Source organism: Trichosurus vulpecula, chromosome 3 (genome assembly GCF_011100635.1).
Source record: "Trichosurus vulpecula isolate mTriVul1 chromosome 3, mTriVul1.pri, whole genome shotgun sequence".
NCBI lineage: Eukaryota > Metazoa > Chordata > Mammalia > Diprotodontia > Phalangeridae > Trichosurus > Trichosurus vulpecula.
In genome coordinates, this window is record NC_050575.1 from 427632732 (window position 1) to 427647699 (window position 14968).

The 14968-nt window shown below is 44.9% G+C and overlaps 1 protein-coding gene across 1 annotated transcript in view; it reads right to left on the minus strand.

The window, feature by feature from the left end:
• DPYSL2 (dihydropyrimidinase like 2) overlaps positions 1-8728 on the minus strand; it is a 139080-nt gene extending 130352 nt beyond the window's left edge. The window contains exon 1 of the mRNA XM_036749570.1: positions 8381-8728. Within this exon, the coding sequence (XP_036605465.1) occupies positions 8381-8728 (348 nt within the window). The remainder of the gene's footprint in view (positions 1-8380) is intronic.
• Positions 8729-14968: the final 6240 nt, after the last annotated feature.

Below are 14968 nucleotides of genomic sequence, written 5' to 3' on the forward strand. Positions count from 1 at the left end.
AGTTGGAGCTGGAGGACGTGAGTTCAAAGTCCAAAATGTGTGTAATCTTGTGCAGATTACTTCCTTGGCTAAGCCTCAGTTTCTCCAACTATGAGATGAGGAGGTTGGATTAGATGGTTTCTAAATCCCCTTCCAGCTCCAGATACTGTGAGCCCATGATCCTATTCTTTTCATGACATGTTCAGTTTCAATACCCAAACATTATCTAGTGCTTATAATTAATAAAGGAATAAAAAAATCCAACAGTGAACAAGCATTTGTCCTGTGCTAAATACTGTGAATGCAAAGGCAAAAACCAGCCCTCCCCAAGCACTGCACAAGGTCTTCTTGTGGTAGACACCATAGTTAGAAAGGCAAAATGGGAGTTTTCATTGTAAATGGTAAATCACCAGGAATAATAGCTAGCATTTTTATAGCACCTACTATGTGCTAGGCACAGTATTAAGTACTTTACCATTATCTCATTTGATCCTCTCAACAATTCTGGAAAGTAGGTCTTATTATCATCCTCTTTCTGCAGATGAGAAAACTAAGGCAAACAGAGGTTAAGTGTCTTTTCTAGGGTCACCCAATTACTAAGTGTAAGAGGCAAGAATTGAATTCAAGTCTTTCTGGCTCTAAACCCAGTGCTCTAACCACTGTACCACCAGCTGCCTTATTACTATGAACCCATAAGCAAGTCATTTAACCTCTCAAGTTCCCACTTTGCCCATCTGTAAAATAAAGAGACTCTAAGGCCCCTTTAAAATTTAAATTTATTCTATGAATACTATGAAGGAGAGAAAGACAGAGACAGAGAAAAACAGAGGGAGAGAGGGAGAGAGGGAGAGAGAGAGAGAGAGAGGAAGAACAAACAAAGGGAATAAGGGAATCAGGACAGGCTTCCTAGGAGGTGGCACCAAGCTGGGCTTTGGAGCAACCTAGGGTTTCTGAGGTGGATGTGAGGAAAGGTGTGCATTCCAAAAATGAGGCACAGTCTGTGCAAAGTCACAGAGGTGGGAGCTAGAATATCATGGAACCATGAGTTCTGTGTCAGTCATCTGAGGACCACCCCAGCTAAGCTGAAGAGGTTCATCAATAGAAAATAGTCATTTTGGAGCAGGAAAATTTCAGGGAAGGGCAGTCCTGGGTGGGGCAGCATAGTGTGGGATTCTGGGAAATATGAAGACATGGAACACATGGAGAAGTGAGGGAAAGGAGTACCCAAAAGTGGGGGTGGGGAAGAGTTGTAGGGTAATAAAAATTTGTTAACTTGCAAAAGCCACCTAGTAAGTCTGAGAGTAGTTGCAATTTGAGTGGGCAATGTTCCCACAAATAAATTCATATGTTTTTACAACATAGATGTAGAATCATTAGGATCACAGGGATAGAGCTAGAAGGGAGCTCAGAGACCATCTATTCCAACCACCTCATATAAAGATGAGAAAACTGAGACTTAGAAAAGTTAAATGACCTCCCAAGGTGAGAGATCAGAGAAGCATAGATAGGGATCTAGAAGGGACCTTGGAGGCCACCTAGTCCAACCCTCCAATTTAAATATGATGGAACTGAGGACCAGAGAGGTTAAGGAACTTGTCCAAGGTCATACATGTAGTGTGAGTGGGAGAGTTGGAATTTTAATCCAGGTCCTCTAACTCCAAATCTGGAATTCTTTCTATTGAACCACACTAGCTCTCTAATACTCCAGGATCCCTTGATTATCCTTTGGATTCACTTAATGTACTAAGTAACACACTATTTGGGAGGGAGCTGGTGCTTTTCCGACCCCTATTTTTCCATTGATGAAGGGAATGGGAAGGAACTGAGTGGGGAGAAGAATCACAATGACTCAGGGGCTGATTGCACCCCTCTTGCGAGTGTTCTGGTAAGAACGTTGAGTGTGCATAGCATACAACACCATCAGAATACACTAGTTCAGATCATTGGGGTACAATGAGAAAGCAAGCCTTGTATCCACTGAGCTCCTTTTTCCCTAAGTAGGGAACAGGAAAGCTGAATTCAGCACCATGGTCAGGGGCTGCTGTCCAGTAGCCCTGCAAGAAATGCAGTCTTTTATCACAATTACCCTGAACTGTGGTTACCATGCTTCTCCCTTCCATTTAAGCAAAGATGAAGAAATAAGCTTGGGGACCCAACTCTTCTCCTAAATAGTACCCTTGTCACCATTCTAAATTCATTAAAAGGCCCTTCAAGGGATATAAGGGCGCCCAGTGATGAAATTAATTCAATAAGCACTTTGCTAGTATACATTAATCAATAGTCTATCAGATTAATTCTCTTTGGGACAAGCAGACTCGAAGCACGATGGTCTGTTGGACAATGGAGAGACAAATTTTCCCACTTTGTAGTCTCTTTTTTGGCCTAGCTGGCCCCTGAATCAGGGCCCGACATTTCAGATCAAAGAATGTTGGGTCTTGAAGAGAACTCAGAAATCATCATGTGTTATCACTTCATTTTACAAATGAAAAAAAAACCATGCTGAGATAGGTAAATGAGCTTTCCCAAAATGGAATTTTATACTCTACCTCCAGAATCTCACCCCTGCTTATTCCCATGAAGTTCTGCTATCATTAGAGTGCCATATTTTTAACCCATATTTTCAGAATGACCTCACCCATTCTCCATATTTCCTCTATATATGCCCATATTTAGACTCATTTACATTAAGTAGCTTCCTTTTCTAAAATTCAAACCCTGTTGAAGGCCATCTATTCACACCATAGCATGAATCATTTTCCTCACATGGCTTTCTACCTGACTACATGGAGTGGGGGCTTTAACTAGGAATGGGGAAAGAGGAAAATTTATTTAGCATGGAGCACTTAAGGGAAGAGAGTGCCAGTCAGGGTAGGCCACCAGAGTGAGCATCTTTGGGCAGCATTATGATATTTGGAAGGTAGTGGGCACATAGCATTGGGGAAAAGAAGCCCAAAGAGGTGGGAGAAGGAGATAGGGCAAATTTCCCAAATTAATACTTTTCTACTCTAATAATTTTGCTCAAATTTACATGTTAAAAACCATTTTCAAATGTTTAAAGTGCTGTCATACAGGAGAGGTCAGTGAAAAGAATGCAAGACTAAAATCAGAGAACCTAGGTTAAAAATCTCACTTACAGATTTAACAGGCTTTGTGACCTTTTACCTCTCCAGGTTCCCACTCCCTCCTCTGTGAAATAGGGGCCAACTAGATGGTCCCTATAGTTCTTTCCAACTTGAATTCTGTGATCCTAAGGATTAGATTTCTTCTTGGCTTCAGAAGGCAGAGCTAGAGCCACCGGGATAGAAGCTGAAGAGGGTCCAACATGGAAATTGTGCCCTCTGCATGTGTGCATACATGATCACACAATGTGGACACTTTGCTGCTGTTGTTGTCCAGTCATTTTAATTGTGTCCAACTCTCTATGACCTCATTTGGAGTTTTCTTGGCAAAGATACTGGAGTGGTTTGCCATTTCCTCCTCCAGAAGAGAAAACAGAATTTTTTTATAGATGAGAAAACTCAGGCAAACTGGGTTACATGACTTGCCCAGGGTCACACAGCTGGTAAGTGTCCATGGATGGATTTGAACTCAGAAAGATGTCTTTCTGATTCCAAGCCCAGTGATTTATCCACTGTACCATCTCATTACCCATATACACTTCATTTTATCAAGGAGAAAGGTGAGGCTCTAAGAAGAAAAGGGGCTTGCCAATGTCCCAAAATGAATTTGTGGCAGAGTCGGGACTTGAACCCAGATCTCTTAACTCAGTCCACTCATTACTTCCTGATTTGTGTGCAGATGCCCTAAAACATGAGATCTGATTCATCCAGGCCTTCTCACCTACTAGACTCAGGGCCCCTGTGGCATGAAAGTCTCTTTCCTCAGAGTGGTAGCAAGATAAATACACATACATTGTTGGTGGAGCTATGAATTGTTCTAACTATCCTGTAAAACAATTTAGAATTATTCTAACCAAAAAGATATATGATTATCTACAATTCTGGCCCAGACATCCCAATATTAGGGTTATACCCAAAGGAGGTCAAAGACAGGAAGGTCTATATATGCACAAAAATATTCATAGTGGCATTTTTATGTAGTAGCAAAGACCTGGAAACAAAGTAGATGCCATCAATCAGAGAATAGCTAAGCGTATTTTAGTGAAGGAATGTAATGGAATAATACTATGCTGAAAGAAACAATGAAGAATTCAGAGATATGCAGGAAGACTGAAGTGAACTGATACAGAGTGAGGTAAGCGCAACTGGAAAAAATGTGCACAGACTACACCAATTTAAACAGAAAGATCAATGGCAATAAAGCTGCATGCTGTCTAATTATAGTGACCGAGCTTGGCCCCAGAGAAGTAATGAAATGTACTTGAATCCTTTTATCAGGAAGGTAGAGGACCGTGAGGATGGATAATTGCATATACCATCAGATCCAACTGATGTGTTGGTTACTTTTAGAGTACTACTTTTTTCTCCTTTTTATTGTTTGTTACTAGGTGAGGAAGGAGGAACAGTCAGCCATACTTTCAATCATGTCTGACTATTTGTTGACCCCATTTGGGATGTTTTGGCAAAGATACTGGAGTGGTTTGTCATTTCCTTCTCCAGCTCATTTTACAGATGAGGAAACTGAGGCAAAACAGGTTAAATGACTTAGCCAAGGTCACATAGCTAGTGAGTGTCTGAGGCCAGATTTGAACTCAGGAAGATGAGCCTTCCTGACTCCAGGCCCAGCACTCTACCCACTGTGCCACCTATCTGCCCAAAAGAGTGTTTGTTGTTCAATCATTTCAGTCAGGTCCAACTCTTTGTGACCCATTTGGAGTTGTTTTTAGCAAAGATACAGGAGCAGTTTACCATTTCCTTCTCCAGCTCATTTTACAGATAAGAAAACTGGGGCAGAGTTAAGTGACTTGCCCAGGGTCACACAGCTAGTAAATATCTAAGGCTGTATTTTAACTCAGGTATTCCTGACTCCAGGCTCAGCACTCTATCCACTGTGCCACCTAATCATAAGCAAATGTGATATAAAAACAAGAGATATCAATAAAAATTAGATTTCAGTAAAGTCTCCTTTCCCCTCCTCAGTGATTTGTTGAAGTCATATACTCTAGCTACTGAAGGGAGAAGCTATATTTACAGTAGAAAGTGTTGCCCTTGTAGTTAAGAGATCAGGGTCCTATTCCTAGCTCTGTCACTCATGAGTAATATAAGTTTGGACAAGTCACTTCCCCCCTCTTGGATTCAGTTCTTCATCTGTAAAGTGAAGGGAGGTGGACCAAGTTGTTTCTAAGGTCTTCTCCAACCCCATGACTATCTGATGATGCACAGACAAGAAATCAGGAACAAATCAGTTGTCAAAACAATGGGAGCTTTTTGCTTCTTGTCTTGTTTTCATGTTGTTTCTCTCATTATATTTTGAGCTACTTGAGGGCAGGCAGAGTGTTTTTACTTTTCTCTATATCCCCACTGCTTAATATAGAGCCTGGTACACAGCAAGTGCTTAATAAATGCTTGTGTGTAGAAAAAGCTGTCAATTCATCCAGGGGGAAACATTAAATTCCCTTTTTTGTCTCCTGAATAGAAACAAAGCAGTTGAGCACTGAATGAGCTGATCGATGGTTTCTCATAATTGCTCTTTGTCCTGAATGCTTAAGTATTATAGGCACAGTCCTTACTGATATGGGAACAAGCCAGAGAATGCAGACAGAGACCTGGGAAATTCAAAACACACACACACACACACACACACACACACACACACACACACACACACTGCTCTAAATATCCAGGTAATTGAGGTACATGCTTGGTCTGAGAACTGAAAAGACCTCAGTCTACAATTGAAGTTATTGTCTCAGGTCTCTGCTTGCCTTTATGGAGTCAGTGTCCCAAAGATATTCCTGGTATTGCCCATTTGCACGTTGAGATCATCCCCAACTTCTCTGGTCAGGTCATGTTCCCACCAGTGCTTCTGGTAATGAATAGCATTGGCCTCTAAAGGGCTGCCCAAGCATATGGGCTATTAGCCCGTATTTTAAGTATTGCCCTTTCCACATGTGGAGCCCCTTCCTCATTAGTGGCAATACCTAGATAAAGCCATCAATGTTCATTTGTTTGGGCTGTTTCTCACTCCCTAGCCTGAACTTGTAATCCCTCTGCTACAAACCCCATTAAAGGGACCAATTCAAGTTGTGAGGTCTTATGTCAGTGAATTGCTGGGAGGAGAAGACTATGTGGCATTCGAAGCCTGCTCTCACTGTAAAAACCAATAACTTTCTTTCCTTGTTGTTTATAAACAGCAACCAGATACTGGTCATGGACCCAAATGAAGTCAATAGTTGCCAACCTTGAAAAAGAGTGTGGTGTTATGCATAGAGGGCTAGGTCAGACATCAGGAGGAAATGGGTTTGAAGCTCAATATACCTGCCCACTTACTAGCTGTGTGACTGGGGTAATTCACTCAGTCTCAGTCTTCTCATCTGTAAAATGGGGAGAAGAATAATTATACTCATTCGCTACAGGGTGCTGGTGAAAAAGAGCTATGTGATGTCAGTTTCTTGTTTATTTTTTGGTCCAGACCTGTGATTTCACCTAGAGGACTCCCAGTGTGGAAATTCCCTCCACTGATCCTAATCAGTAACTCAACTATTATAGTACTACAACCTTAGAGATTTGCTGGGGTAGTGAGAGGTTAGGTGATTTGTCCATGGTCTTGATGATAATATATGTTGAAGACTAGACTTGAACCCAGGCCTTCTTTGCCTGGCTAACTATCCACCTCACTAGGCTACCTCTCCATGTATTACCTCAGGAAGATGGACTCATTTTCCCACTGCACTTACCATCCAGGACCATACTTGGCTTTTCGTCCCCAGCCTCTAGTACAGTGCCTGACACATTGTAAGTGCTTACTAAATTCTCACAGAATTCAGCTGAATCATGGTTCCCTATAGTGTTCAAGGCTGGACTGAGAACTCTCTGAGGACAGGAACTTCCCCTTGAGCTTCTTTTGTGTCCCCTACAGGAAGGACAGCATGGAGCACATGGCTGAGGGACTCAACAGACACTAGTTAGTTGAATGACTTTCCACTCCATCAAAGGTACATTCAATTTGAAAGACACTGACAAGTGGTGATGCTATTTACCAATGCGCAATACCTGGGGAGGAGGCAAGGGCAGCCTCCAGAAAGGTGAACATCCTACAGAGGAGAGAACTTTGGGTGAACTGTTTGTGAAAAGTCCATCATTGAGAATAAGCATTATCCACATTGGTCAGGTACAGTCTTGGCAAAGGAGCTTCTGAATTGGGGGTGGGGGGGGGTGGTACACAAAGTCAGCCTTCTCCGTTCCCCCCATTAAACCCAGCACATAGAGATTTCTGACTTGTGGTCTCTGCCCTGCTGAGAATCCTCTTTGGCAAAGTGGATTCTTAATCTTGGGACTCCTGCCTCACCCCCTCCCTAGTACTCCTCCAAAAGGGGCTCTGGAGGATGGTCCTGGGACTGCTTTTGGTGAGATACTTAGCAGAACTTTATTCACCACCTGGGATATCTAAAAGCTGTTCCATTTCCTTGGCCGAATCCACATCCTTCCTGGCTCTTAAAAGGCTGCAAATAGGAGTTGGGGGATGGGGGGGGGGGGTCTTGAAAGTCTCCTAGTCCAAAATAAATAGCCATTGGATAGCTGACCACGGTGCTAGAGTGACAGCTGCTAGAGAACTCTGGGTGGGGCAACTGGAGGTATGGACAGATGGAAGGGGGTGGGGGTGGGGAGCCAGAGAGAGGGGTCAAGGCTCCGGGCTGCCTGGTGGGAGACTATCTGATTGCTCGCCCGCCCTCCCTCTGAGCTGACATGGTAACCCAGAGGGAACCGCAAGATGTGGAAACAGCCAGATCTCCAATGCCATGCTACTCCAGCTGCATTTTCAGGATCTGCATCCAAAAAAAAAGGGTGGGGCATTCTGCTACAACCGCCATCCATAGCTATGGCCAGAAGTGGGATCGGATTGTAATCATTCCAAAGGATGCTGATGCAGGTTTCCATTTGCCTGCGTCCCCACTCCCACCTCCTGCTAGCCCTGGCATCTTTTTTTTTTTATTCCTTCCCTAAGGTGGGGCATCGCTGAGGAGATACAGCATCTCTGGCGCACGACCGGTCCTCTCTTCTCCTGCATGCAGAGAGGAGCCGGGCTGCCAGTAGGTGTGCGTGGATGTGGGCGTGGGCGTGGGTGTGGAGGGGGAGTCAGATTCCCGGAAGGGCAGCAGCCTGCAGCAGGGGACCCCGTCCAGGAGCCTGCTGGGTGGGCGGCCTCTTCTCCAGTGGGAAGGGTGGTCTCTGTGCACCCCCCCAGTCTGCCCCTCTCCCCAGCCCACCTCCCCTAGACCCACCTGGTCGTTGAGGTTCTGCAGGGCTTCCTTGCCCGTGGCCCTCCGGATCTCCACCTTCCTCCCGGACGATTCAACAGATGGCTGGCGGCCGGGGTTGTGCCGAGAGTAAGGGCCATCTGAGCCCAGGTGGGCCACGTCCCGCTGCTGGGCCACCACCTGACCCGAGCCCCGGCCCACCGACAGCGAGTCGAAGTCAATGGTCTTGTTCTCCGACGAGCCTTCCACCGGGCAGAACATGCCGCAGAATTTCTGCCGAGGCTTGGGACTGCCCGAGCCCAGGTTTTTGAAAAAGGCCGGGACCTCCTCATCCTCGCCTTGCTTCCCTGACGAGCCTTTCCTTTCGGCCATGGCTCCGCCGCCTCTGCGGGCTCTGGGCACCGCTCGCTCGCTTTGCCTAAGCTAACTGTGCAGCTCTGCTCTAGCTTGGGCTAGCTGGGCGTGTGGCTCTCTCTCTTTCTCCCTGCCTCCCTCCTCTTCTTCTCTCTCTCTCTCTCTCTCTCTCTCTCTCTCTCTCTCTCTCTCTCTCTCTCTCTCCCCTCCTTCCTTCCCTCCCTGCCTTTCGCTCTCTCCTTCCCTCCCTCCCCTCCTTTTCTCCCTTCTCTCTCCCTGTCCCTCCCTCCCTTCCCTCCTTTCTTCTCTTCTCTCTCTCCCTCTCTCTTTCTCTCCCTCCTCCTTCTCTCTCCCTTTCTCCTCTACAGGAAAATCCACTGGCTGCCAGCCGGCTGCTGCTTTCTCCAGAATGCAAGGTGTTACCGAAAGGAAGGATTTCCACTCCCCTGGCCCGACCCTTGCCTTTTCTACCCTGTCTCCTTCCTTTCCTCTCCTACGCTCGGGGGAACTGAGCCGGTCTTAGGGTGTGGGGCTGGCAGTGAAGTTCTGTCCAGAAGATTGGATTCTGCCGCTGCAATGGGGAGGGGGCCAAGGGGTGGAGGAAGAAGGAGGATGTGACCGATTCCCAGAAGCCCGAGGAGGGAGAGAAAGAGAGGATGGGGCGAGGGGCGGGTCTGGGCTGGTTGGGAGGTGGGGGCTATCCAGCGGCTGAAGACATAGATCCGGAAGTGATGTGGCCAGTGGTCCATTGACAAATGGATCAGAAGGGGTCGTAGGCAACGAACCCAGGGAGGGGGGGAGGGGAGAAGCTCTTACAAGTGAGAGAAAAAGACTAAGTATCGGAAGAAAAGGGAGGAGCCCGAAACTCGGATCTCAGCCCTCCCATCTAGTCTGCTGCCCCACCCAACTCCCATCCCAGGGTCTCCAGCTGAGACTGGAGGACCCAGGCCCCAGTCCCTTCCCACCAAGGACACCTGTTAGCTTCCCACACTCTACCCCAACCCCCATTGTTCTGCTTCGCCTAGGATCACTGAGTTTCACTACTGAATCTCCCTTAACCATAAACCTACAGATGAGGAGATTAAGGACCAAGACAGGAATTGACTTGTCCAAAGTCATGCAGTCTGACTGGGTCTAGATTTAAGCCCAAAATCACAGAATCACCTATTTGCACCTAACCCAAAATGTTCAGGCAAAGAGATGGCTAGATTATAAGTGACGCCCCAAACCACATATTTGGTACTCTTACCCCATCTGAGGACTCTCTGTGTAAGTTTGGGATACCTCCACTAGAAACCATTTGTCTACCCTGTTACTACCCCAGGGTTAGGGACAAACAATGCCAGCAGGCTGCTGCTAGAGCAAAGTATGCAGAATGCACCAAGAGGGAAGCTTTTGCACATTTTTTTTATTCCAGAAAACCCTATTCTATGCACTCAGTAAGTACTTACTTTGTGATAAATCCTACAAGTCATCTCCTGTGCCTAAGGTCTCCTCCTTCCTCATCTCTGCCTCTCAGAATCCTTCTCTTCATCAAGGCTGGGTTTAGGCACTGGCTTCCCAATGCCTTATGAATGCCCTAACATGTCATTTCTCTCCACAATTTAGTTTGTATTAACTTCTTTGTGGATATGCTGAGGACCTTGAAAGCAAGAACTGCTTTGTCTGTGAATCCCAGGTGCCTCTAACAGTGCTTTGTATGTAATCAGTATTTGATGTGAATTGAACCAAATTGAATCCAGCCATATTTTCCAACAAAGGTTTGGACAGGACACAGAGGGTATGCTATTCTCATCTGAAGTCTTAGTCTCCAGGGCACCCTTTATACAAATCCTGCCCACACCCACCACCCCTCATAAAGCTTGCTGTGATACAAAGGTGTAGCAGGAAGGACAGAAGACCTGCAGTCTAGACTGATGCCCAATGAAGAGAAGGGAGAGAGAGGAGCAGTTCTGAGATTTTCATTGCATCTTTGCCTTGTCCCATTATAATTCATTTTTTAAAAAGAAATGTAAGCCATCTTTAAGGAATGTTCTGACTATGGCATTCCCCTTCCTCTTGTTCTCAGATCTTCTGCTACCCCCAGCTTCTCCCCACATAGCCTGTGAAATTTGTGTTGGATTTGGCATCAGGAAGGCCTGAGTTCCAATTCTGCCCCAGACACTAGCTGTGTGACCCTATGCAAGTCTCTGGGCCTCAGTTTCTTCATCTGCAAAATGAGGGAGTTGGATTCAATGCTCCTCCAAGGTCTCTTTAGCTCTAAATCGATGATCCTCAGCTGCAATTCCAGCTCTGGAATTGGGCAAATCCCTTCATTTCTGTCATGCCTCAGTTTCCTCTTCTGTAAATGAGAAAAGCAGACTAAATGACCTCTAAGACCCTTCTAGCTCTAAATATCTTCTTATGATCCATTATCTCTGCCTCTGATGGGGAGATCTTCCTGGGCTTTGGGTATGAGAGATTCTAAGAAAGGGAGAAAAGGAAACCAAGGTACAAAGGAGAGAGAAACAAGAGTGTCAGTGAAGGACGTTGCCACGTAGGACTGAAGCTGAAATTCTTAGGGAGGGAGGTGGAAGGGAGAGGGGAGGAGACTGAGGAGAGTATCACAGTGAAGCAGGGCTCCTTCATGGGCTCCTTCCCTATGCCTTGGAGTATCAAGAGCTAACGGCTAACTGAGCAGGTTGACTGACAGATAAAGAGGGGGCAAAGCTGAGTTCCTTCAGCATCTTGGTCCCTCCATCTTCCTTCAAACACACACACTCCCCTCTTGTCTCTCAGTGTGGCTCTCCAAGGTTGCCTAGCACTGGCAGGAGAGACTGCCTCCATGTCTGCTTTCGTGGTGTGTGTGTCTTTGTGTGTCTTTGTGTCTGTGTCTATGTGTGTTTGTGTGTGTTGTGTTGTGTTGTGCTCGAACAACAGGCACCCATTGAAAAGTTGAACACAAAATCTGATGAGTGCCCATGATGCTCCCTTCTCATGGTCCTCCTCCCATAACTTCATTGTGACCACCCCCTTCCCCTCCCCAGGCACTGCTCCAGCCCCTGCTGCCACTCTCCTCTCCCTTTCTGCAGCTGCTCCAACCTGAAAGGATGCAGTCTGCATGCTGAAATTCAAATGTGACTGAGGCGAGACAACTGGGCATGCCCAGTAACTGGGGTGATTGAAGGTGGAAATTAAATGAGCTTCTAAGTGTGGCAATGCAGCCCTACCTGAGATCTTGACCTGCTGGAAGCCTGAATGGTACCAGGCACTTCATCCCCCACTGTAATGCAGCTATCAGTCTGCTGAATGGGTTTGGATTAGAAGGCAGGGCTTTGCCAGTGTCGCCAGCCCTTATGGGTGCTGGGGAGTGGGAGAGGGGGGCTGTGGTCTCAAATTGAAAGGGGAGAGGAAATTAAGAAAGAACAAAGTGCGTGGGTGTGGAAAGGAAGGAAAGGGGAAGAAGAAGAAGAAGAGAGACAGAAGCCTCTTACTCTTAGCACCATGGCAGGGAAATGCTGATCCATTTACTTTGCTAACAGGAGGAAAAAAGCCCCTTTTGCTCATTGTAGCACGAAGGTGACACTGGATTTTCAGAGACTATGCCAACAGGATTAGGGGAGCAGTATGGAATAGAAGGAATAACGCTGGGTTTGGAAGCAAGAGTCAGGTGTAGGCTGGATTACATGACCTCTGGAGTCCCATCTCCAATATTCCATAGCTGTAGCTCTGAGAGACTGAGTTTGACTTATAGCCCTGCCACTTCCTAGCTGTGTAGACTTAGGAAAGTAATTTAAGATCCCCAGGCCTCGATTTCCCTATCTAGAAAATTAGCTGGGTAGATGATGTCTAATGGCTTCAAGTCCCATAATTCTAAATCTAAGAGGTACATGGGATAGCAAATGGAGCATTAGACCAGAGGCAAGAAAACCTGGGCACAATTCCTGCCTTACACACTTAGGATCATAGATTTAGAGAGCTTCAGAGGCAGTCTAATCTAACCCTCATCTCTAAATGGAGAAAGTGACCTGGATGACCTTTGAAGCCTCAAGTTCTCCTTCTATGATCCTTCATTTTACAAATAAGGAAACAAGCCCAATAACATTAAATGAATTGCCAGAGGGCACAGTAAATTTCCAGGAAGAGATTCAAGCTCAGGTCCTCCATCTCCAAAACCAGTGCTGTCTTCACCTTACCATTTTTTGTATAATCATGGACAAGGCCTTTAACCTTTTTTGAATCTTGATTTCCTCATCTGGAAAGGGGGGATAATAATGTCTCAAGTACCCACCCCACCACATTTTTGTATGTATGGAATGAGATAATGTATCTAGCACATTGCAAAGTACACGTCAGTTGTTATTATGACCAACCTAGAATGGCTTTGATGACTGGCCTAACAACAGACATGGATTTCTAAGAAAAGTATCAGCAGAAAGATGACCACCAAGTGATGGAATTCCTTTGGCCACAGTAATTCATGGAGACCACTGACCAAAGTAGGAATGGTATTCCAATCCACTTTGGTGAAGGAGCACCATACTGAGGAAATCATGGAGTTTGTGAAGTACTGAAGGAAGATTGCTTTATATTAGGGACACTGGTTTCCTCCTTCTCAGTTGAGTCTACCATGCACCAACCCTTATATACAAGGAATCTCATTTGTTGTACTATTCTATAAAGATGGTACTGTTACTATAGGCCACTGGTTCAGTATTCAGACACCTGGGGGTCCCTAAAACACTTTCAGAGGGTCTGCAAGGTAAAAATTATTTTGATAATAATGCTAAGGTGCTATTTGCCTGTTAAAATAGTCCTCCCCTTTCCAACTACAAATCTGTATGAAGCTGGTCTATCCTCAACCAAAACAATACATAACAATGGATGCATAAGCAGGCACGACAATCTAGCTATCTTGAATTGAGACTGATGTGAAAGAGATTTGCAAAATCTGGTAAAATATGTAAAAAATTCCAGTCTTCCCATCTTTGTTTTATAAAATAGTTATTATTCATAAAAATACATTATACTTGTAACAGGCTTATTATTATGTTAGCTGGATTAATAAATATTTTAAAATTTTGTCAGTTGCAATTTATAATATAAGAAATATAAATAGATACAACCGACATAAATAAAAGCTATTTTGTGTCCTCAGTCATTTTTAAGAGGGTAAAGGGGACCTGAGATCAAAAAGTTTGGGAACTACTGGTATAGAGCGTTGCTAGAAAGGGTGATGTGAACAGAGACTTCTCTCTGTTAATAACGGTGGTAAACACCACCTTTTTTAGTGGGAAGAGCATAAGACTCAGAGTCAGGAGAGACCTGGAATTAAACCATGCCTCCAGTACTTAATCGGTAAGTCACCTGACCTTAGTCTTCTCATCTGTAAAATGGTGATATTAACTATAGTAGTAGTAGTAGTGGTGGTGGTGGTGGTGGTAGTTGTTGCTGCTGTTGCAATAGTTGCTGATGTTGTAATTAACATTTTAATTATACAGCACTTTAAAGTTTGAAATTACTTACATAGGACCTCATTTAACCCCCATCACAAGCCAGTGAGATAAGAACCACAGGCACTGTAGTACTGTATTGTATCCACCTCTTACGGATCAGGAAAAAACTGAATCTGAGACAAATAAAAATGGCTTGACCCATGTAACAGAATTGTCAAGGGCTAGAAGCAAGATTTGAAACCAAATAAATGTCTCTAGTGCCCTTTCTACACTACACTTTTCTAGTATCTACAATTCTGAGTTGCTGTGAGGATGAGTGAATGAAAATAAATTATTAAGTGCTTCTGTCATAGACCAGGATGTCAGTGGAACTGGGGTGGCTTGAATTGATGCCAAAATATTCACATCACCAGCCAGCTCTGTTTTAAATTGAGAGTTGGTACAGCAGATCTAGGGAAGTTTGAGTTCATTTTGCCCCCAGGTGGATTGCTCTGGGGCCCAACTTTAGGCCCTGGGGGCAAGAAGGATATAGACAGTTTTAGGACTTGAGCGGAGAATTTCTGAGCCCCCTGGGAACTTCTTTTATGACTGCTTTTATCTTTTTGCCAGAGGCTTTTAGCTGCTTTTACTTTCTGGTAAACTTCTTTATCCGTGTTATGTATTGCTTTTACCTGGAGGTCATTGAATATGTTTTTATTAAAGACATTGATTATCTGAACCCTCAGGCTTTGAGTGATACACTGCATCAGACCAGTGCCTTCCCTCTGAGATTATATCCAATTGATCCTGTCTATATCTTGTTTGTTCATAGTTTTTTGCATGT